This window comes from Neopsephotus bourkii, unplaced genomic scaffold, assembly GCF_033783945.1.
Source record: "Neopsephotus bourkii isolate Nb327-2 ecotype Australia unplaced genomic scaffold, CSIRO-AGI_Nbou_v1 NB_846, whole genome shotgun sequence".
Classification (NCBI taxonomy): Eukaryota; Metazoa; Chordata; class Aves; order Psittaciformes; family Psittacidae; genus Neopsephotus; species Neopsephotus bourkii.
In genome coordinates, this window is record NW_026901342.1 from 3,043,064 (window position 1) to 3,068,274 (window position 25,211).

General features: G+C 39.8%; 1 protein-coding gene across 1 annotated transcript in view; it reads left to right on the forward strand.

Annotated features, from left to right (window-relative positions):
- Positions 1-3,397: 3,397 nt before the first annotated feature.
- The window catches only part of MYOM1 (myomesin 1), a 75,026-nt gene continuing 53,212 nt past the window's right edge, over positions 3,398-25,211 (forward strand). The window contains exons 1-5 of the mRNA XM_061356393.1: positions 3,398-3,584; positions 7,355-7,844; positions 17,472-17,609; positions 22,981-23,191; positions 24,859-25,016. Of these exons, the coding sequence (XP_061212377.1) occupies positions 7,417-7,844; positions 17,472-17,609; positions 22,981-23,191; positions 24,859-25,016 (935 nt within the window). The 5' untranslated portion in view covers positions 3,398-3,584; positions 7,355-7,416. The remainder of the gene's footprint in view (positions 3,585-7,354; positions 7,845-17,471; positions 17,610-22,980; positions 23,192-24,858; positions 25,017-25,211) is intronic.

The following is a 25,211-nucleotide window of genomic DNA, read 5'->3' on the forward strand; positions in this document are numbered from 1 at the left end:
TTACCCTGGGCTCCATCACCCACCCTGAGCTTTAGATTTTACACTGTTTTCACACTTCCAGTATGCTGCCCAGTTTAGCTGGCTTGCAAGTTTAGCCTTGCCAGGTAATTGCACAGAGAAGCTTGCAGGCTGCTCCTACTTGGTACCATCACACTCACATCACTTACACCACCTGTGTAGCTTTGCATGTGTCCAGCCCTGCAAGCAGAAGGTCTCTGTGAACATCCCTTCTGTTTGACAGCAGAAATTATAAATAGAGTTGGTTTTATGTAAGAAACTGCTGTAATAGCTTAAATGGCTTCAGCAGGGAATCTTCTCCTCCTGATGGGGTCTGTATGGTGTGCTGCATGGGCTGGAGTGCTGCTTGATGCTACACTGCTTGGGTTTCCCAGCATATAAGGGAATGTAAGTTTTTCTGTACTATTTCCTTCTTATAGTGTTAGCAGTAATGCTTTATATTTTAACTAATACCTTACAGAGCCTGAGTGCCGTTATTACTGGGAAAATAGTGGACAAGCATCTTCTGATGGAAAACAAGCAGTAACATTCAACACTCCTAATGAAAAACTTGCACCCACCAGTGTTGGTTAATTTCATACATATTTGCCCCTGCTTTTGTATGCTAAAATAAAATCTGAGAAATACCTTTCTTATTTAATCTTCATTTTAATGTAAAGCAGCAACAGGAGGGCTAGAATCAGAGACTGGCAATGCAGGAAATGGCAATGTCCTGATTTTTATCCAGCCTAGCCTCCACATCAGTGAGGAGAATCTCTCTGATCAAGAAACCCTGAATGGGATTTCTATCCATATCAAGGAGAAAGTGGTCTTGTACTTGTTCTTCCAGGTGTGTGGCCAGACTCTCAAGCTGGAGTAGGCTGCTCCTAATCCCTCCTGACTCCATGTGAAATACGTGTACTGAGAGTAACACAGATAATAAACAGAAACAAAGATTGAATCCATCTGGAGATTAAGACCTTCTCATGGATGAAGGTAAGGGAACACAGATCTTCCATGTGTTCAGTGGGTTATGAAGACAGCTAGTTAGGGTATAATAGAGAATAGCACATCTTCCCAAAGGGATATTTTTTTAAAAAATGGGAATCCATTCAGAAAATTTGACTCAAGTTTGAAATAAATTCCAGAAGACAACACACATAATCAAAAACTCTGTTCCTCAAAAAATGCTTTGCTAGTTTTATTTAGGATTCCACTCTAGTGAAAGAGATTGACTTGGATGCTGTGGAATTTGACTAATACCCACTGCTAGAGGATGCTGTAGTTCTTAAAACTTCAATGGGCAGTCTAAAAAGCTTGGGGGGGGCCCCCCCCCATTATGTAAGGTTCTAAATTAATCTTCCAGCTTTCCCATTCAGAAAGGCAAACTGGTCTCTGGCACTGTGTAATTCTAATTAGCAGAAGACAGAACTAACATTTCCAAACAGTCTCTCTCCCAGGACCGATGTGACTAACTACATGTGGATGCACAGTACTGCAGGGATTCTGAAACTTACAGAGATCCAAGTGGTTTGAAATATGTACTTTGATATTCAAATAAGAGTTGAGTGATTTAAAATCTGCTGTGAAAATGATCTCATTTAAAGCCAGATAAAAGTATGTAAATTTAAGTGAAATGATGAAAGAACCCAAAATATGTTGATGTCACACTCTATCTCCATTTCTTTTACAGAATAAACAAGGGCAGCACAGAATTTTAAAACTGTATTGGCCTTGGTAGTGCCATTGTTATAACCCAAAAACACTGAAAATGTTGTTTAGATTTTAATATCCCACCTGTGGCCTATGCAAATTGTATTGCAGTGAGAGCAGAGAAGCAAATTTTTAATTGTTTTAATTTGTCTACATCTCTCTGCATTTTTAAAATGCAATTTGGATGTCATTAAGACTTTTAAGATGTCAATGCAAATGACTTGTTGTGAAGGAGTAGATCAGGAGTCTATAATAGAATACAGGAATCTCCCCACTGAGGCCCCTACCTTCTCTAATTAATAATGTGTATTAATGCCCAGATTCTATAGCTCAGTGGCACTGCCATTGCAGAGACTTTTTCTGGGGGGGAATAAAAGGTTATATGAGGGTTCCCATTTTTCATTCTGCCTGTTTCAGGTTTGGCTATTTTCTTGAGCCATGGTATAGTTTCTATGACTGTACAGCTTTTTGTTGGCCATACTTTCTGTGCTTGGAAGCAAAGACTGAAAGCCCATATGGTTAATGTAGCTGAGGCATGTGAACTTACTCCATGGTGTAGTATCTATCTGGCTGGGGAGGGTGGGGTGGTAATGGCTCCCCAGGGAATAAGTAGACAGTGGGAAGAACAAAGAGGTTTCAGGTGTAGTCAAGGCGGTGAGGTGAAGAAGAGGGTACTGATGAACCACAGAAAAGACTGGGACCTGCTGGTTTTACCCAGACCTTCAGCTTGTGGTTCCATACATAAAGAAGAAGGTCTCAGCAGAGAAGGAGGATCTGGAAAGTTCTCAGTTGTGTCATATGGTGGGTATGGTGAAAAGTGGCTATAGCAGAAATGACAGGGTTAATATTTCTGTCAATGCAAATGTGTAAAATAAAATTAACTAATCACTTGTATTGGAAGTTAAATGTACAGTGCTTAGCAAAATCTATTTACAGTGAAGTTAAGGTGCGTTTCACATACTAGACTTCAGATGATGGAAATTGTTCTGATGTAATATTCAGCCACACTGATTGTACATTTCTGTGCGAAAATGCTGTGACCAAAATTAAAGAAGACAAGCTCATTTAGTTATCCCTAGAGGTTATATTGATTAATTTAGAAACAAAAAGTTGGGTCTTTGAGCTGCATTATTTATGTCTACTTAAATGCCTTATGAGGTCGTGTTCTTAATTTAGTATTTTATCTTAAGATGATAAAAAAAGTAACACTATGTCAATGGAACAAAGAAAGCACATTTTTACTGAATTGTAACACACATTGTATGGCTTTATAGAGTTTTGCTGTTAACTATATCTACTGTATACTGTTAACTATAACTTCTCTATATTGGCTGCCATTAAGTTGAAATACCTAAACTACATGCACCATGGCTTGGCATTAAAAAAATAGAAAGAAACCCATAAAATATTTATATTCTTGTACCATGGCAAAGGTCAATACTGGGACTGGTCTTTCCTAATTTCTGGTTCATGACACAATTTTTCTTTTCTCTCCTCGGTATAAAAAAAATCCTAGAAACAATTTTGAATCGGAATGCTGGTTTCATACAGAATTTAGTGAAGATACTTAAAAGAGACAACTGCCAGCGTGAAGCTGCTGTCATCGTGTCTGTGCACAGAGATAGCACAGGGTATCGGTGTCTGTCTCTCTCCCTCTTCGATGCTATATTTATCACACCCCTGGCCATAAAAGGTCTGGAGTGGGGCTCTGACATTCCACTGACTGCAGGCATTATTTTTGTTCTGGATCTTATGCCCAGTCCTTACCCCTCGTCCTGGCTACCTCTTTCTTTGCTGGCTTCCTTGTCATTGTATTTTTCTGCTGTTCGTTCACTTGAGACCTATTCCATTTGCTGCTCTTCATTTGGGCCCTGGTAAGTGTTCCTTTATGACAGAAGACTTTATGTTTCAGCTTTCTTTAATCTGAATCTGTAATGCTAAGTTCATAGTAGCTCCTTTTGTTCTTCTGAGCTCAGCAGTTATTTGAAGGACTTGTGGACACGAACTGAAGACATCCAAAGGTTCAGCTGTGAAACAAAGCAAATTAGTGTAAGCGTTCACTCCTTATCCATTCAACTATCCTCGCATATTGTCACAGTACTCTCAAATGAAGCATGTGTTACTGAGATACAGGAGGAATTTGTTGAATAACCTTCTTTGGGCTTAGAGAATGTGTAAATAACCTAAATACTTTCTAGTTGCATAGGTTTTCCTGTGATTTGTAAAGCTATTGACTGAGATGAAGGAAATGTTGTATTTTTTTCCCTGTTTACAAGAGTTCCTGGGTTTTATCTATTTCACTGTTTTCACTGATTGATGGAGTAGATCTTTAGAGAATTACAAAGAGACTGGTAAATGGTGCAGGAGGTAATGCAAATGAAATCGCTTCCTTTAATGTGTAGGTATGACCTATGAACAAGTACAGAACTGTCTGCTCAGCAGTAATTTTTAGAATTCAGTTCAACAGCTACTAACATTTAGCTCCAAAAAGTACATGTTCATCTAACTCTGGCCACTAACATTTTAGGTCAAATTCTGTAGTTATGAAATGCTACACAGATCTCATACTAAAAGGGGGCTGATTAGTAGACACAGACTAAATGCATGCAGATAGCACAGGTTTCATAAAATTTAAGAGGTTGGAGTCAATCTGATAATTGCAGTGCTCCAAATAAAACCAAAATTCTTAGAAGGTTTAGACTTTCTTTTCAACTCCAATAGCATCAGACTACTATATCTGATCAGATTAGTGCACCTAACTGATCCTGCCCTGTGAGCAATGCTTGATGTTTCAGAGGAAATAAAAAACATAACTCAGTGTGTGATAAAATACCTATAAAAGGAGTTTCCTCTCTGTGAGGAAACTCTTCTGTGAGTCAGTGTTGTCGTTTGAGTTAAACCTGGAGAGCTGACTTTATGCTCAGTTCTGCCTTACTGCCTTAGTTTTTGATTCTGTTATAGATTACTCCTTTTACTCCTGAGGACAGTGAAGTCCAGACCTTGTTTCTAAGAATAAGGTTTCCTTTGTACATTTAAAATATTCTGACTTTAAGTTCTGTGCTTGTTCTTTTGCTTTGATAAGATGTAAATGAAATTTAACTTCTCCTTAATGGGCAACACAGGTAGAGCTTTATACTTGTGGGTTGTCTTCCTTACTTTGAAGCCTGAAGGGTTATGGGAATCCCTGAGCAACAAGACTTAATTGCTGTGAGCGTTGTGGCTGCTGTATCCATGATGAAGCCAGACAGCACTGCAAATGAAGCTGGTGAAGATGAAGGGAAACAACTGTACTATTCTATAAAAGAAAAACAAGATGTTCTCATGTTGTTTTGCTTTCAGTGTACAAGACAATACTTATCTGTACTCCTTAACTTTGCCTAGCAGAGATCACAATGTCTTGCAAACCCTAAACCTAGCTATCTCTGTGGGAGAAAAGCAATGAAGAAAAATGGAGACAAAATAATATGAAACTAGGGAAATTAAGAGGAACTACACACTACTGGAAGCTAACAAAGTGAAATGAATAATAATACAAATAATTGATAGGCATTAGAAACATGGAAGCTAGACAAAATAATTGGATTCTTTAGACTCACATGAAAAAATAGCCAGCAGGAGAAATGAGGGAGTTAAAAAGGAACACTGGGTTTTGCCATGGAGAGCAATGGGCTAATACCCTTTCTCATTCCTCCCCCTTCCTCAGATAAAAGTAAATGCATAAACTGGTCTTCTTGAAGTCATAGTTTCACTGTGATCAGGATATCAGATATTTCCTTTATGTACTTAAAAACTTCTGAATTACTTTCTTACTTGCTGACTTTCTGCAAACAAGTGATCTGTTCCATCACACAAAGAGCAGTTCCCTTGAGAGAGCTCTGAAATATAAGAAAGTTGAAACACTGTTTTGTTTTGGTTTTTTTTTCATAATTTGCCTTAGTCAGGGTGAATACCTCTGAGGACTTACCAAAGAGAATAGTTTGCCATTTGTTGACTTGCTGTCAGAACCATCACCATCATGGCTTGACTTCGCGAACGAAGATTTGGGAAGGGCTTTTACCCACGCTTACTACAAGCACACTGATGACTAAGAAGGCCAATGTGGGATAGGCAAATCCGGCTACAAAAAGCACAGCAGAAGGTCTCCTTGGGTGGAACAGGTGGGACACGATTCTTCCTGTGTTGTCTTTTCTCCTCGAGACTAGTTCTTCATGAGCACTCAAAGGAGTCAGCGGCATTATGTATGGTGTGCCTCCAAGTCTCCCGATTGGAGGCCAAGGTGGACCACTGATGGTAGTCAATATGGCCAAGGCTAAGGTAAAAAGCCAAGGAATGAAACCCAGGAAGCTTAAAGACCAGGAAAAAAAATCTTGATTTTCATGAAAGCATGATTACACTCCAGCAAAATATCACATCATTGCTCATTAATATGAACAAAACCAGAAGCAGAACAAGTTTCCTATTGTTGTGATTGATATTTAAAAACCCCAAATCCATGAAACAATAGCAAACACCTCTCACTATTGTTTTTGTATCTTTTATAAATTCTTCTGAACATTTACACACTGTAACTCATTTCTATTCATAACCATGTATCTTTTCAGGGACATGTTGTAAGTTTAATCCCACAAGTGATAAAGCTTGTCATAGGGATTTGTAAAGGCGAGCTTGCACATTAAAGGAGAAAAAGTCAGTTTTAGCAACAGCAAAATAAACCAGCAACAAAATAAAGATTGAACTGCCAGCTTAAAAATAAGCAAAAATAAAGTAAGGGAAACCCTTTCTGCATTCAACCCTCCTCCCATTTTCAGAGGGAAACCACCTCTCACTTGATCATATTTCCTACTACAAGCAACTGCAAGACAATCTACTGATCACTGTGCAGTGTAAAACTTAGATGGAGCTATGGTCTGGAAGAAGTTTCTTGACAATATTGAACATGACATTCTAGGTTAAAAAAAAAGGTCATTTGGACTAAAGAACATGGTGTTATTTTACTCATTGCATACAGACTGCATCCCTGATCAAGCTGTGTAAGTATGATAAGCCATTTTAAATGGATCTCTGGTATCACATACAGAATAATTAATGTAATGCATGTTTGCAGAAAAATGTTTTTAGTTCAGTATAAAAATATTAAATGGAATATTAAATTCAATATGAAAATTTGATTACCAAATGAATGATATATTCATATATTTTTATTTCAGCTAATATAACCTTGTTGGAATTGCTCATGCCTTTTTAAATAATTTATTACTTTGTTCTCTCTTTTGTAATTTAACAAAAATATTTACACTATCTCTGAAGAAGCTGAACACATGAAATTTCATTAGTTCACAGTAATGAGTGGAGAAGTTGAGCACAGAAAACTTGAATAGTCTGCAGTTACAAGACCAACTAAAAATGAACAGACAAAATAGTGCAAGGTTTTCTGGTGATGATGAATGACATATGAGTGTCCTGAAACTGAAATACAAACCGGTCTTAAAGTCTAAAGCACGTCATAAAAAGATAAGCCTTAATTCACTGCATTTGATTTTTGAAATTTATGTTCTGTGTTAGTTTGTGTGAAGTTGTGTATTATTTATATGCTAACTCAGAATTTTCTTTGAAAATAGCCCTTGTCCCATCTGTTCTTTTTCAGACACTGTCCTGTTTATTTACATTCATAAATACACAGAAAAAAAAAATAATTAGAAGACACCCATGATGTCTTTACCTTTCTACCAAAGACACCATGAGCACTATGACCGTGCATATCGCCATAAAGCACTGCAGTCCACTGTAAGCCAGTACCAAAAGGAAACAAAGAGCAAATCTGCTGTCTATGCTCAAGGGTCTACAGCTTACACGAGGGGCTCTGCAGCCTATCGCCATGCATCTGCAGCAGACTTCAGCCTTGAGTCCTCAGCAGCATATAGTCATGGCTCTTCAGCCTATGACCAGGAGTCAGCAGCCTACAGCTATGGATCTACAGCCTATGATCACTCTGCTGCACGAAGTAAAAGATCTGCTGCCTACAGTCTTGACTCTGAATCCCTCAGCAAGAGCTCAGCTGCCTACAGCCATGGATCTGAATCCATCAACAAACTGGCTGCAGCCTACAGGCTGGGATCTGAATCCTACAGTCTCGGGTAAGTAAATCCATTATATTCTGAAACAAAAACATCCAGCCACCTCTCATTTAAATCAATGTCAAAACTCTCCCCCTCATCCACAGAAATTGTTTCTCTAACTTGGCGTTAATGTATTTTCCAAGCTTGGTGTCTTCCTTTGGCTTTGGCAGCAGGAAGGACTGCGGTCACCTTAGTTTGTTGTACTAATTCATGTCCAACAGTTGGACTGGCATAAGAATAGCCCTGGCAATGCTGATGTGGCTGAGTGATGACATATTCATGCTCCAGACTCCTTAGGCATGAGCCACCTTTCCTTTCAAGTTGTTTAGCCATATTAACATAGCTGAATTTAAGATCCAATGTTGAGACAGCTTTTGGGTTGAGGCTGTCTCTTATCTGGCCAGACTGGAGTAATAAGAGAAATTATTACTCTTATTACAAGGGGAAATCCTGCCTGACCAATTTGGTGGCCTTCTATGATGGGGCTACAGAACTGATGGACAAGGTTAGAGCAGTTGATGTCATCTACATTGTGCAAAGTGCTCGACACTGTTCCATACGACATCCTTGTCTCTAAATTGGAGAGACATCAGTTTGATAGGTGGACCATTCGATGGATAAAGAACTGGCTGGATGGCTGCATGCAAAGAGTTGTGGTCAAAGGCTCCATGTCTGGCTGGAGACCACTAACGAGTGGTGTCCCTCAGGGATTGGTGTTGGGACCAGTCTTGTTCAGCATCTTCGTCGCTGACATGGACAGTGGGATTGAGTGCACCCTCAACAAGTTTGCTAATGACACCAAGCTGTGTGGTTCGGTTGATACGCTGGAGGGAAGGAATGCCATCCAGAGGGACCTTGACATGTTTGTGAAGTGGGCTGATGCCAACCTCATGAAGTTTAACCATGCCAAGTGCAAGGTCCTACACCTGGGTCGGAGCAATCCCAGGCACAGCTACAGGCTGGGCAGAGAAGAGATTCAGAGCAGCCCTGAAGAGAAGGACTTGGGGGTGGTGGTTGATGAGAAAATGAACATGAGCCAGCTTCAGTGGGCACTCGCAGCCCAGAAGGCCAACCGTATCCTGGGCTGCATCAAAAGGAGCATGACCAGCAGGTCGAAGGAGGTGATCTTGCCCCTCTGCTCTCATGAGACCTCACTTGGAGTATTGGGTGCAGTTCTGGTGTCCTCAGCATAAAAAGGACATGGAACTGTTGGAACAAGTCCAGAGGAGGGCCATGAGGATGATCAGGGGACTGGAGCACTTCGCGTATGAAGATAGGCTGAGAAAGCTGGTGCTGTTCAGCCTGGAGAAGAGAAGGCTGCGTGGAGACCACATAGCAGCCTTCCAGTATCTGAAGGGGACCTATAGGGATGCTGGGGAGGGACTCTTCATTAGGGACTATAGTGATAGGACAAGAGGTAATGGGTTTGACTTTAAACAGGGGAAGTTCAGGTTACATGTAAGGAAGAAATTCTTTATTGTGAAGGTGATGAGGCACTGGAACAGGTTTCTCAAAGAACTGGTAAATGCTCCATCCCTGGCAGTGTTCAAGGCCAGGTTGGACAGAGCCTTGAGTGACATGGTTTAGTGTGAGGTGTCCCTGCCCAAGGCAGGGGGGTTGGAACTAATTGACCTTAAGGTCCTTTCCAACCCTAACTATTCTATGGTTCTATGATTCTGACTTGGGGCTGGTTATGCAAGTTTGAGCTGACATGTCTGTATATCATTCAACAATCCTTCTTTGTCCTAATGATTTCACTTCTATGCTGAGTGATTCAAGAAACCAAAATTTTCATACTGCATATTGGTTGAGGCATACTATTTCCAAAATAAGTATACCACAAAGTGTTCATCTTGCATTAGAAGAGCAGCTATGCTTAGCTGCCATGTTTTTTGTTTAATTAAGATAAAGAAGTTGTTCAAATATTACATTCGCAGAATATTTTAGATATCATAGCCTCACATTGTTTGTATGTATCTCAGAGATTTACAGAAATTAGGGGTGTATTAAAGTAAGATTAGAACAGCTGTTAGCAATAGAAGAAATATTCAACGAATTATAACCCAAAACACCTGCTCGCTGTTAATATAAGATTTAGAGTATTATTTGCAGAACTGATCAAGAGTTGTCCATTAGAAAATTTTAATTTTGAAAACTGAATATTCTCCAAGAATTATGGATGATGGTACTTTCTATGAATTATGGGACTTTTGGACAAAACCACTGAGGGAAAACCAAACTGTACTGGAGTAAACAATACATTGTGATTACAGCCCTCGCTTGTTTTTCAGTTCAGGGTCAAGTCTCCATTTGCCATGGGCTGTTCGTGAGTTTGAACCTCAAACTGTTACAGCCCAGATGAATAACTTGACTATTTGACGGTCTTGGGCTGAGTAATACCCAGTCTTTGTTGTTTAAACAATTTCACTTGTTCATATACTTAACAGCTGAGTGTAGCAGTGAGAAGCTAATTTATAATTTGCTGATGAGGGGAAGTGAAGAGGAGATGCTGGCACTGAGGGTTGTTTCCGAAGCAAGTTGGATAGGGGAAGATATCCCAGATTTCTGCAAATGCAGCTGTGCCTTCATGACCCTAACCCAAAGCCTTCTCCTTCTCATAGAAAATGTTCCCACAAGAAATGGGAACATTACTTGAAGTTGAAAAAAACTATTGCAAAAAAAGCCTGCTTCCAAGCTGCAGTTATATACTTCAGTAACTCTGGCTTGTCAGATGAGTTTCTTCTGAAATCTGTATATTCTCACCAAGAGCTCTATCATCAGCAAATTAATATTAAAGGAAATCAAGTTGCTTAATTGGGAAAGAACTTAAAACATTTCCACGTTTCCTGAAGTTTTGTTTGAGATAATAGCTTTTGTTTTAAAATAGTATATTTTGTGGTACTTCTAAGCTTCTCTGTCATACACGAGTTGCCAACAGATCGGTAAATTATGATGGTAATCAGAGATAAGAATATATCAGCTCTATCTTCTTTTTTTCTGTGGTCCTGTCCTTGTATTGGATGTTTGAGAAAATCAGTGCTGCTCTGTAAGATTAGGACTCAGGAGATTCAGGCCACATAATTCAAATCTCTCTTGCACAAAACCTAATATATGAGAGAATACAATTCTGAATGATAATCTCAATATTTAAGCTAATTTTGTGTTTAATATGGCCTCTGTGTTGGTATTTATTTGGTTCTTGGAGCCCATTTTGCTGCAATTTGCAAGAGGTAAATTAGGACAAATGATGTGACTATGCAGTTAAATATAGTGCAAATTTGAAGTAATTCTTTCTGAATTTGTACTGTGTTCCCCAGATAGCCCAAAACATTTTGAGGGATAATGTAGAGATAAAGAATATCACTAAAATAAATTGGGCAAATCAGACTTTCTGTTTTCATCCATATCAAAGGAATGGTGTAGAAAAAAAAAAAAAAGCCTCCCACAAAAAAGGGAAAATGAGTCTCCAAACTCTTTCGATTTTCATAAAGTAGAAAGGGTCTTGAATTGAAATGCTGTGTCTAAATGTCCTACAAGAGTGGTGGTTGCTTGAAACCTGAATGGACATATGAATCCAAATCCAGCTAAAATTCTTTGTCTAACAATTGATTATCGCATATCACTGGATTTTAATATCAGATATACTTTTATGTATAATGGATGTACTTTTGTGGATAAGCCCCATTAAGCCCAACAGGAAAATATACTATTTAAATACTCCAGTCACTTGTTATTTTTATCTGAAGTAGCTTTTGCTAAACTTCATTACACTTGCAAAATTTAAGTCTCATCCTTTTATGTAGCTACCATACAGAAGAGAGTGTTCATAAAGCAATGGTGTTAAGGTGCAGATGGTGCTATATGAGGAATACATCATGGGAAAGCAGTGGAGAAGGACTAGGGACTAGATAACCTGCAAGACCATAACCTGAACCCAATTCTCTGATGTCAAAGCCTTGCTTGAGCACAAAACATGCCTAGAGCATGGACACAGATAGCTTGAAGGAGCTGCAGCTTGCTTTTTCATGAGGATAGAAGAGTCTCCATTTGCAAATGGGCTGTCCCTTCCTCACATTTCAAGTCTTCACACCATAAGAGCTTGAAGAAGTAAAAGGAAAGAAACAACAACTGACGAAACCAAGAGCAAGTACAGAAGCTTGAGCTTTGCTGGTTACAGTTTGCCAGAGCTGCAAAACCCTGGTCTCCTAAAAGAAAGCGAGTGTCACCTTGTAATGGTTACCACTTCACACGTAGCTTCCCTACCAGCTTGTGGAGCCATCTCTAGCCATATGCAGGCAGGGTCTGTAGAGACGAGGGGTGGCAGCTCTCTCCCACAATCTGTTGTCATGGCCACTCATCCTCTTCCATGTTCCATTCTCAGGGGCTGCTCTCCTGTGGGAAAAGTTTTTTCCCACAGCACTGCTCCAACCTCTGCATGCTTCTGAGAAGTCTTGAGGCAGGTCTGTTGAAGCTGCTTATAGCACTACAGGTCTGTCAAACAGGAGCGCTGGATTAAACCCTCTTTCAGAAGCTCCATTCAATTGCCTCTGCTAAGACTTTCACTGTTTTATCATGAGATTTTTCCCTAGACAGCAGCATCAGATAATTTCATTTTGTCACAGACAGTTTATCTGCCACCAAATGAGAGACATGCTTAGAGAGAAAATAGAAGTTATTAATGTGGCTCAGGCATTTGCATATATTTTGCAGGTCAAAATAGCAAGGAACACATGGCATAATTCAGGTGAACCAAGCAAACAGAGGAGACGTGCCTTACTAAATTGCAATTAACTACGTTGCCAGACAGTAAGAGTGAATGCTTTTCTGAGCAATATTGTAATCAGGATCAGGGCAGGGCTGAGTAAATAATACACTTTAAGAAGCATGAAAAGACTATGATCTTGGCACTGCTCATCCTTTGATTTATTATAGGTGAGGGTTAAGAAGGTGGCTTCCAAACGTCACAGCCAAGAATGGAAATCATTTTAATGAGACCTGCTATGTGGAAACAATTCCCCTTTTAAAAAATTTGTTGTGGAAGCTGTGTTAGGGAACAGCATGATTATTGCCAGCAATATTGCCTAAGCCTGTAACAAATCTGTCAGCAACTTAAAATTAATATAGTCACCGGAGAGCGCCTCCCGTCTTTAGAGCCTGGCTTTAAAGAGCTTTCTTCTGAAAATCCTGTGTTTTTCTTTCCTGTAACTGTCTTCTCTTTCCAATCCATTGTCTTCTCTTTCTGTGAGCAAATTCAAACATAGAATGTTAGGAAAGAAACAGATGCTAGAAGCAGATCCTGGAAAATGCCTCTTGGCTAATGGAGCTCCTCTGACAGTTACAGCTGATACAACCATTGTGCATACCAAAATGCATCCTTTTCTGTTGTCAGAATAAAGTGAGAGAGATATGTAACAAAAGCATCCTAAGGACAAGATACATGATTTTCTAGAGGTGGGTGCCTTTTCATCCAGGGGTGGAATACCTAATAGGCTGTTATAGTCCATATTTCTACGTTCACTGAGTGAGGACTCTGTGCAGGGTGGGGAAACCTGCCCCTTCAGGCACAGAAACAAGGGCAGTGCCAATATATTGAAGTATATTTCTATCTGAGAACACAGCATCAAAACAAAAACCTCTGCTTGGGATTTTTAGAGGCCCTATGCAGTCTTGTTGTCTTTATCTCTTCTATTGGCCTAGAGGGAAAAGCTAATAGCATCTATCTGTTTTTTATATCTCTACAGGACAATGCCTGTGTCTTTAGAATTTACAGTCAGCCAACTCCCAGTTCAGTGACTGAGAAAGTAGGAAAATGCTGGTGTTGATATTTTAACAAGCTGAAAACCATTAAGAAATGAGGACAGTAGGCTTGGGCCACCAACCTTAATAAGGCAGTACTGATAGTATCTGACCTGGAAAAACACACACATACACAAGCTAGGCATATCAAATGAGGCTAAAAGCTGTTAAAAGGTCATGGTACTGTTCCTCCCTGTGAAACTAGAGAGCACCGATACCCTGCTCCTTCTCCTGCAGGGAGATTCCGTTCCACATATCAGGTAAAAGGTTGGAACATTTTAAAATAAAGGGCAAGATTTTAAAATCTGGTTCAAGAAAGCAGAGTCCCCCTTTGGGCTACGTAAATAATGGCTATGGAGTTTGGTTTTTGTGTTGCAGAGGAAGAAATAGTAATAACAAAAAAGGAAAACAGGGAAATAAACCTCATGACAAAAATAGTGATTGGTTTGTTTTCCTATGGAAAGAGCTCCATTTGAATGTGCATTTCTACTAGCCTCCATATACCTCTGCCTGAATGAAAGCACATGGTAGGAAGGTTTGGAAAGGAGAAACATTTTCTGATGCTTTGAATTTATTCATCTCAGCTCTTGGTTTATGCAGTGCAATTCTAAAAAGGATTTGTGAGTGACTGGATACCTGTCTGAAAACACCAGCTGGATTCTCTGATGTGGCAATGAAGCAATTAGGTATTTAGGAGCAGCTGTGAGAGAAAGTGAAAATAAACCAGAAAGTGTATTTTGTCAGTGTGTTAATCTAAGGTATGCTCATAGCTGCAATACTCAGTGCAGTTCTGATCGTATCATCTCAGAAAGTACAGTCTGAAACCAGAAAAGGGTCAGATATCAGCAAGAAGGGTAACAGGAGATGTGGAATGCCTTCCGCTGGGAGAAGGGGCTCTTACTTTGGGAAGTGCAGAAATGTGGGTATGTAACATTAAAGTATAAAATAGTGAAAGATGTGCAGAGAGAAAAAGAAACAAATTTTCACACAGAGCAGCATGTAAGCACAGAAGAGGTTATAAAGTGGCAGATTAAAACATGTTCAAAAGAAAGTTCTATATTCATGTGCTACAGTCTGGATACAACCTCTAGCTCAGGATGTCCTTAAGTCTTTCCTTGAAACCAAAAGGATTTATCAAGGAAGGTATTTCTCTACATGAACTTTCTTTTTACCTGCCCTTGACCAGGAAAAGGAAACAGGCCTAAAAGCACAATTGGCATTATTTAGTGAAACACTTCTCACTGGAGCCTTGCTTGGTCCAGGTCAAGTTTCTTAGGTCCCTGTTTCTCAGACTTCATTGTGATGGAGATCTCTGGCATTAATCTGAAAGCTTTGGGGGATATTTTCATAAAGCCAGCTGTGGTGGGCAGAAAAAAAATGAAAATGAGATATTCGACTTCAAACACTTGAAGTGTTTGGTTAAAAAAAACCTACCACCAAACAGACAGAACCTATGGCAATTTATCCTTTCCTTTTCAAATAATTTTAGAGAGTTATAAGTGAAAAATAGGAGAAAAAAACCCCAAACACACAGAAAAGGCACCATCAAAAGTTCTAGCGGTCTAGCAGAGAGTAATAGTAACTACTATATGCACTCCCAGTTAATTCCCTACATAAGTGTGTAATCTGGACCTTAACTGAAAACTAAATTGACAGAACAGCCAAATTCTTTAGGAACAAAGATCTGGTCTGCATTTAACAGTGCTGAAAATGCCTGAGCTGAAATTTTCACCACATTTCATCTACTTTTATGAAAACAGAAACTTTTTGACATTTAAACTGATCTGCAAATGAAGATCCTTTTCAATCTTGAAATAACCAGGAATCAAGTGGCCTCCTAAACAGCTCAGCCTAGTGTCCCTAGGAAATCTGTTTGCAGTCAGAGTCAAAATTCCAAGTTTGTCCCATTTTAAAATAGGACAGGAATAAAAGTCACTTGCTCAGTAAAGAGCTGCAGCTTCTTACAGACTATAGTTCAAGTATGAAAAATAATGAAAATACTTTGCCTTTGATATTTATTACCACCTATTTGACAAGCTCTCCCAATGCATTTGTTGTTGGCCATAGTTACTGTACCACATCGTTGTCCAGCCCAAGAGTGGGTCCACTGCATACCCTTTTCCAAGTTGTCTCTTCATTTTTATTTTAATCTGCTTGGACTGTTCCCAGATGTCTTCTGCTTGTATTTCTGGCCCTAAAGTTGGATCTACCTCCCTCTGACTCTCTCCCTGGCTGCCCAGGGCAGCATCTGGCATCAGACCCTGGAGGAAGCAGCATCACTCACTTGTAGACTTGGTGTATGCCTTGGCTGATCTAGTGGTACCTGATGTGGTAAACCTTTAGCCCCAGTCCTGGGTGTGTGCAACAGCTCCTCTCTGGCTGTGCTTCTGTTTGCATGGGAACCAGAATACAGGGGGAGGAGTTATAAAGGAGAATGAGTGCAGGGCTGCTTTTAGCCCCTATACTGGATATTTCTTGACAAGGGTGCTGTGCGTGTAAAGTGGGCACCTGGGAGCACAGGGGTGAGGGCTGCCTCACTGCTATGCCAGGCAAGCCAGATACAGTCAAGTCTGATGAGAAGTGGACTAAGCAGAAAGGAAGGGAATCTCACTTACAGTGCTGGGAATTGCAGGGTAAAGAGATGAGGGCTGGAAAGCAGATGTGGGAGGAGATATGAAGTTCAGGCAAGAAACTAGATGGAGAAGGAGATGATAGTAAGAAAGCCATTAAGAGAGCTAGAGAGCAAGAGACTGATTTATCAGGCACTGGGTAGGGAGATGATTTGGTCAGAGCAAAGGGACAGGCACAAAGAAACGAAGGAAGGAAAGATCAGAGAATGAAACCGGATCCATGTGATTTCGTACACACAGTCTCACATGGTAGATTATTAACACATATTTCAGAAATTAAGCACTCCTCCTGGTATGATGTGTGTTGGTGGCAACTCTGGAGCTTGGTACTTTCACAGGGTTGCAGCCAAGGGAAAACATTAGCCCAAGCATGTATCTGTAATCTTACATTATGCATGTGTAACATTCTCAGGAACCCAGTATTAGCATGAGTTCAGATTATATGTGTACAGCATGCTATATAGAGACACCAGTGTAAGCTATGGGAAGCAGGTTAGGCATATATGGGCTAATGAGCTGTGCAAAGAAGCCACATGCCTTAATTCTGTCCCCTTACCTGTGCACATAAGGGGTAAGCTTATGTTGTGTAGACAGACCCCCAGACGAGAAGCAGACGCACATATGATTTCCCTTGGTGATGTTGAGACAGACGAATAGACACTTTGGAAGTTAATATAAAGCTGACAGCTAATTAGGCTATTCCATGGATCTGAGAGTTAGAGATGTGCTGCATTAGGAAAGGAGGACAGAGTTATTTGGAGCTTTGCTAACACAATTTGAACCATGTTAAAAATGAACCCAAAATGGCTACCTCAAATATGCTTCACGCTGTTCAGAATCCCTCTTCAGCTGCTGGGGAGGAGAAGCCTTGCTCTTCTTTCTCCCCACTCATTCTCCATTTATCTGTGCTATGTGGAATGGTGTTTCTTCACTTAGCTCCACACTTCCAGTGTATTGGGGTGGTACGGGAGAGCAGTGGGAATGGCGATGCTGGTTACTGAGCAATACACTGCGCAGCAATTTCTGTAGAGAGACTTATGTGCTTTATTACTTTGATTACATTTGCACACCAACATTTTGTTTGGGGACTAGATAATTTCAGGACTGTAAATTTGGAAAAGTAGCGATTATGAGTTCAGGTACAATCTTCAGAATTACTCAGTAATTACTCAGTAATTACTCAGCTTTTTTTTTCTTAACAATATTATTTTTATTTCAGATTGAAAAATTCCAATTTAATGATTGAAGATCAATCCTATAGGATGAGTCCCAAAGCAAAGAGAGCAAAACAAAATTTTGTGTCTGAGGGCAAAGAGAACGAAGCCGTAGACTACTCAGTGCCCATATTCACAGGACGGTATGTTCATTTTCCTTTTGTTTGGTATTGTCTTTCTGACATTTTATTAACAAATTATAAAATAACATCTATTAATCTTTTCTCACACCCATGGATCTCAAGGTGATTGCACTTCACACGAGTGATAACAAGACAAAGAAGTCAGCTGATTGGCAGAAAATGAGACAATGATCATCCAGAGTCAGGACAAATGAACCTAGGTGTCTGGACTTTGTTTTGTACACAATGCCAGGGTGTTTTCTATGAAATTAAGATATAATTATAACCCTGTTTACTGGAAACGAGGCAAGCATGTTGTACACATTATTTAGTTTATTCTTTTGGTTTTGAGGCAGTTCTGTAATTCAGTGCCTCTTATCAAGCATTAAACATAGAAATAATGAAATGCTGTGTTAAAGTTTTATCCTGGCACAGGGAAAATCTGGAATGAAGCCAAATACTTCCTTAAATCCATTGTAATGATTCATACTGATCTCACATGTTGGTATTTATTGCATGATTACTACTGATGTAATAGATCTTACTTCAGCAGTGTCCTCAATGAAGCTGAATGTGAACTTTATGTGGAAGCCAGAACCAACATGAGCAAGGAGGCTCCCCTGCCCTTTTTGGGGTATGGCATATTGATTTTATTAAAAGTCTCTGGCAGCTCAAGCATAGTCACTTGTTCAGATTTATATATACCAGGTTGTGGGGTGGAAAATTGGTTCCTGATTGGAGGTCAGGAGAAAAATTTCTGGCTCACTTGCAGTTGAACAGACTTTTCTTTCAACTTGTCTTTCTTCTGCCATGCAGCATTTTCATGGAAGTTTCCAAGCTGTTTCTCGAAGCCAGTGCTTTTCCATCTAGTGCTTAATCAACACCCAGTATCACTTCTTCATTGTGTCCAAACTTGCGCTTACATACGAAAATGGGTTCCACCTTGTCAGTGGGAGACATTACTGCGCTGGCCTTTTGAGTGTTTGTGATACTTTTGCAGTTTCAGTTTTTATTATTTCCCTTCACTATCTGGAGCAATTTTTTTCTCACCCCTTGTATGTTTCTGTGTCAGATTCATTGCTGTTTGATACAAACCACATTTAGAAGCACATATTGTTGCCTCTTTAAACCATTGCTTTGGAGTTTCAGCTATATCTTCTGTGATAGAAATATATAAATATGTCTCAGACAAAACTTACAGTGACATATTTTCAAGGCTTCTCACTACCTTTGCATCTGTGTGTCTTCCTCAGGCACAAATCTCATCCCTTTTTATTGTGTCTTGAGTCTACAAAAGTAACATAGTGTTGGTCAATAGTTGAAAGTCACGACTGATGGCTGGGGATAGTGTGTATCATCATTTATTTGTGTCTGTGCAATTATTTTGGCTTTCTGCATTAAAAGATCCTGTCAGATTCTTGCATCATTGTTACTATAGGGACTGTCACTTTAGGGACTGTAGTGACAGGACAAGGGGTAACAGGTTAAAACTTAAACAGGGGAAGTTTTGATTTGATATAAGGAGGAGGTTCTTTACTGTGAGGGTGGTGAGGCATTGAAATGGGTTGGCCAAGGAAGCTGTGAATGCTCCATCCGTGGCGGTGTTCAAGGCCAGGTTGGACAGAGCCTCGGGTGAGATGGTTTAGTGCGAGGTGTCCCTGCCCATGGCAGGGGGGTTGGAACTAGATGATCTTAAGGTCCTTTCCAACCCTAACTATTCTATGCTTCTATGATTTTGTGCTTCTTCTTACTGTTTTTGGTATCGATCTTACTTTTTGCACATGGTAACTCAGGAAATTGTGTGTGCTTTTGTAGCACACTAATTTTTATTTTTTTTTAATTAGTAAAAAAGTATTAAAAGAGCAGATGATGATTGTTAGGGTGTGCAGCTAAACATGGCAGGAAATGGTTGGTGTGTCTGTTTTAGGCTTTTTTCTGCTGGCATCACATTCACAACTGCATGCCAAGACTGCAAAAGTTGCATGCCACATTCCTGTCAGATATTTATTTTTGTTTGAAAGATAACAGCTGAAGCCCATTGAACCACGTGCATGTTATATGTCATTCCCAGATTCCTCTGTGAAATTGATGTGTTGTTTCCTATGGGCAGATAGCTTTTACAGGGAATAGTTATTTATAAAGGTCAGCTCCCATGGATTCATTGGAACTGTTGCCTGTGCTGCTGGATGACCTTCAGCACCATGTCACTGTTTCCGTTGTTTTATTTCAGAGCCATCAGGTTCTGCTATAGAAAGGTCCCTTGCTCACATTATTCCATTCACAACCATTCTTCTTGAATACCTAGCCTAATTCTAGCAAGATAAAATTTGGACAGACAGCGAGCATTCTAGATAACAAAACATCCAGAGCTTGATTTAATGCTACAGATGCTAAAGATACTGGATGTGTCTCATGGAACTATTTGCAGCCACTAACAAGCCTATGCCAAAGGACTGCAGATGGGAGATATCCTTTAAATAATGTTTGGTGTGTGCCTTATGGGATTTAATCCTATTGTTTCTCTTTGAAAAAGTTTTTTTACTGAAACCCCTGAGAGCGGACTGCAGAATCATTTCTTAACTGGTACTGTGTGCTTTTTCTGATTCATTCATCTTTTCAGGGAACATGTTTCTCTTTGATCTGGGAAGATTACGGGAGGAAGAAATGGTTAGCTAATCCAAATATATAACACTGTTGATGAAAAGCATCTGGGGACCACTACTGCAGATGACTATATTGAGTCCTATATTAGTCTGAGGGTATTCATGAGCCCCCAGAAGATGCTTTATGCCTTGAGGAGTGGGTCTTTCCTGTGAAACTGCTGAGATTTTAACTACTGTGATTAAGGAGGAAATAATGTCAGCTTGCCTTTGAAAGAAAATTCCACTGACTTATTTAAACTGAATGTAGATAGCTACATTCATATTAATTAAAGTGGGTTTTGAAATCATCTTTAGAATCTCTGCCACATATCTGCAGCTTCAGATATATTTGTGGGGAGAGCTGTCACATGTAAGTGAAGGGATTCAGTCATCCCACTGATGCTTTTAATGATCATCTTGTTAAAGAAGCCAGAAACACAGAAAGTTCAAGGCAAAATTTGAACACATGAGGGAGTTCAAAGCTCTGTGCTGTTAAATAAGTTTTTTAGTCTTCTGAGCAACTTTTACACATAATTAAGTTTACAGCACATTCTACTGCTTGGATGTCTTGCATCTCACTGAACTGAATTTTAGCCCAAAGATAGCGGGCTGGGCAGTAAATATTGACTTGAATCCAAATTTTCTTGAGTGTTGACTTGTGATATCAGATACATAATATTAGCAATCTTAAAGAAAACAGAAAAAAAAAAGCATTCATCCGAATCTTTTCACTTTGTAGCAGTAGTAAGCATTTTATGATAAAATAGCAAGGCTGTGCTTGAGCACATTCTGGAAATAAACGGAGACTGCTGTCTCTACAGTACTTGCAAGATGGCACTTAACAAGAACTAAAATAGAACTTCTTTTCTGTGTGCCATCTAATGTTACCCTAAAGTAACTAAACTCAGCAGAAAGATGTTAATTCTCCTCCTTAAGTCAAGAAACTGTCATTGGCATATGCACTACTATAACAGCTTTTATGTTCTGGCAGTGCCAAAACAATACAGCTGCAATGGTACTTCCACATGTATGTATGGAAACAAGATTGGATCCATTGAGAGTAACTGTTTTTTCATCTCATCTCTGTAAAAAGCCTGAGGAGGATGCTTCAAGAAATCCTCTCAAAAACATTTGGAAGAACAGTCACCCTACAAACAGGATTGAATTGTCTATGAATAAAGAGAACTTTTTGTGATATACAGTAATGTGGTTTTTTGTATAAATCAGAGATGAGAACATTGTTATACAGCTACAATTACCTGCTGCCCCTTATGTCGTCTTGTTATGAATACTACAGCTGTAAGTCAATAGCTTAAGATTTAATCATAGAATCATAGAATAGTTAGGGTTGGAAAGGACCTTAAGATCATCAAGTTCCAACCCCCCTGCCATGGGCAGGGACACCTTGCACTGAACCATATCACCCAAGGCCTCGTCCAACCTGGCCTTGAACACTGCCAGTTGATGGAGCATTCACAACCTCCTTGGGCAACCTGTTCCAGTGCCTCACCACCCTAACAGGAAAGAATTTCCTCCTTATATCCAGTCTAAACTTCCCCTGTTTAAGTTTTAACCCATTACCCCTTGTCCTATCACTACAGTCCCTAATGAAGAGGCCCTCCCCAGCATCCCTATTGTAGTTACATTTTACACTAATCTTTAGACTGATGGAGATATAAAACCACAGCAAGATAATAGTTAAACTGAAAATGTGTGTGGCATGGTTACACAGACAGCCACCGAAAATGGACATGACTTTAAACAGTGAACTACTGAGTCGTTCTACAGTAGCCTGCGATAGAATCATAGAATGGTTAGTGTTGGAAAGGACCTTAAAGTCATCTAGTTCCAATCCCCCTGCCACTCACTAAACCATGTTGCCCAAGGCTCTGTTCAGCCTGGCATTGAACACTGCCAGGGATGGAGCATTTACCAGTTATTTGAGAAACCTGTTCCAGTGCCTCACCACCCTCACAATAAAGAATTTCTTCCTTATATGTAACCTGAACTTCCCCTGTTTAAGTTTAAACCCATTACCCCTTGTCCTATCACTACAGTCCCTAATGAAGAGTCCATCCCCAGCATCCTTATAGGCCCCCTTCAGATACTGGAAGACTTTTCTCCAAGCTGAACAGACCCAACTTTCTCAGCCTATCTTCGTACAGGAGATGCTCCAGTCCCCTAATCATCCCCGTGGCCTTCCTCTGGACTTGTTCCAACAGTTCCATGTCCTTTTTATGCTGAGGACACCAGAACTGCACACAATACTACAGGTGAGGTCTCACAAGAGCAGAGTAGAGGGGCACCTCCTTCGACCTGCTGGTCACGCTCCTTTTGATGCAGCCCAGGATACAGTTGGCTTTCTGGGCTGCGAGCGCAAACTGAAGCCGGCTCATGTTCATTTTCTCATCAGCCAGCACCCCCAAGTCCTTCTCTGCAGAGCTGCTCTGAACCTCTTCTCTGTCCAACCTGTAGCTGTGCCTGGGATTGCTCTGACCCAGGTGTAGGACCTTGCACTTAGCTTGGTTGAAATTCATGAGGTTTGTTTTGGCCCACCTTTCAAGCATGTCGAGGTCCCTCTGGATGGCTTTGAACGGTCCCTCTGTTTCTGATTTGAATACATCTGAAACTGCTATAGCAGGAACATATTATGAAAAAGTGTCCACTTTAGTTGACTAATTTAATAGGGAGTATAAATGGAACATTCTCAGCATTTTCCAATGGGATTCTGCTTTTTAAAATTCTTCCAGAGAACTGAGTATCAGTGGGATCACAGACACAGAAGAAGAAAGAATTAAAGAAAGTGCTGCATATGTTGCCAAGAGGAATCTTTTTGCCACAGGTGAAGGAGTTAGTGTCAGCAAGGTGGCCAAATCAACTTCTGAAGAGGAGCATCATGAAAAGAAATCAAGGAAAGTAGCGATCCGGGAGTCTGCGGAACGTGTGGCCTTGAAGAAAACGGTAAAAAGAACAGAAATGAACACCTGAGCTGTAATCAGCATGGGTCTTTTTTGTTTGGTGTTTGTGAAGTGCCTAGCACAGCAGGGTCCTGATTTACACCATGGGCAATCACAGTAATGGTAGTAAAAACTGGTGTTTTCAATGGAAATCTTTTTAATGGCCTAAAGTCTTGCTATCTTGGTGTCAGATGGGTAAGAAAAGAGGCACTGTGCTTGATACAGTCACCAGGAACACTTCTGCTGTGCTGGGAGAAAGGGAGGGAGAATGAGGCTGGGGAATGCTCTTTGGTCGTGCCAACACCTAGTTAAATGGCACAGCATCTTTCACCTGGACAATGGGTAGTTGCTGGACAGAGAACAAAGGTGCCAGTACACATGCCTTACCAATAAGAAGGTGATGGGGTAATTTCTAGATATTTATGGCCTAGGAACAATCTTGTTACAGGAACTTGTGCTTGTTACTAGGCTTGTTACTAGGAACATAGTGCTTATCCCAGAGTCTTAATCACAGGGGGTAAATTAAGGAGGGAATTGCCAAAGACATCTGGAACTGAAGCTCTAATTGTGGGTAGCTTTGATATTATTCTGCAACTTCTTAAAGAAGTATACTCAGTGTGTACTTACAAATACGTTATGACCAGACTGGCAGAATATATCAAGCACAAATATATTTAATTTAGCAAGTGTATTAATATTTTGAGCACAAGAATTGGCAATATGCTTACAAAATATCCTCATGACATGAGGTTTAAAAGGGTGTAAACACTTTAAAGGACAAGGCGAAAATTCAAAATCATCTCAAGAATTGAGAAACAGTGAAGGTGACATGTGATAACAACCAGTGGAAATTACTACACACAGAAGGAAAAAGAACAAGTAAACAAGGAATGCCTGGCTAAGTAGTACCTGAGGATTTGGGACTTGTAACAGGTCACAGATTTAATATTAGCCAATGTAAAGTTAGTCACTGTATAAATACAAACAGCATTCTGGAGTGTGTTAGCAAAAGTATTGCCATGAAAACATAAGCGGCAATTACTTAATCGTGTTGGAGACTGTTAGGCCTCTGATAATGAGTGGTCAGCATTTTATGAATGTTGAGGACAAGCAGAACCTTTCCAGAGCTAAGAAGCAACAATTGCAAGGAAAATTGGATTTGCACAGTTTATAAAAGACTGAGATGATTATGGAAGCTGTCTTTTCTAATAAATGTAATTTAGGGATCTGTAATTCTCCATAAATGTGAAAGTCAGGGTAGAAGATAGAGTTTAGTTTGCAGAAAACAAGATTTATAACATATTTGATTTTTTTTCCAGCTGTGTGGGTAGCCAAGCAGTTGAAACATTTACTCCTGGGAGGAGGAAAGTACTCACCAGCAGGAAAGGTTTGAGAGCAGTTCTGACAGACATGGTCTAGTCATACGCATTCTTGCATTGCAGAAGACGTCTGAGTTTCAGACCTGTTTTAATTTTCACTCTGTATTACAAAAAATAATTAAACATGGAAAATTATTTCACTTAGGGTAGTTTAAGGGAAAGAAAGCCAGTAAATCACATTTACCTATTTTGGAAGTAGAACTTCTGGAAGGTTAAAACTTTGTTAATACATTCATATTAATAATTTGGACTTATAACTGCTGGACTTTATAATCAAATGTTTCTTTTCCAGCTAGAAGAGACTCAGGCATTCCACAAAAAGTTGAATCAAGATAGTCTTTTACATGCTCCTGAGTTCGTTATCGAGCCTCGTTCCCACACTATCTGGGAAAAGCAAAATGTTAAATTTCATTGTTCTGTTGCTGGCTGGCCAGAACCCCGTGTTACATGGTAAGTTTGTATCTGTCTGTAGCACTGAAAGTCACCACATAGCCAGTATCTGAAGTTGTCTCAGTGAATGTGGTATTTTGTCTGGAAAGATACAAATCCACCTAAAAAAATCAGGTACAGAGGCCTCTGTTGCATAACAATGATAGAAATACATAGATTATTTTTTTTCATAGAGACATCCAATATATTATTTCT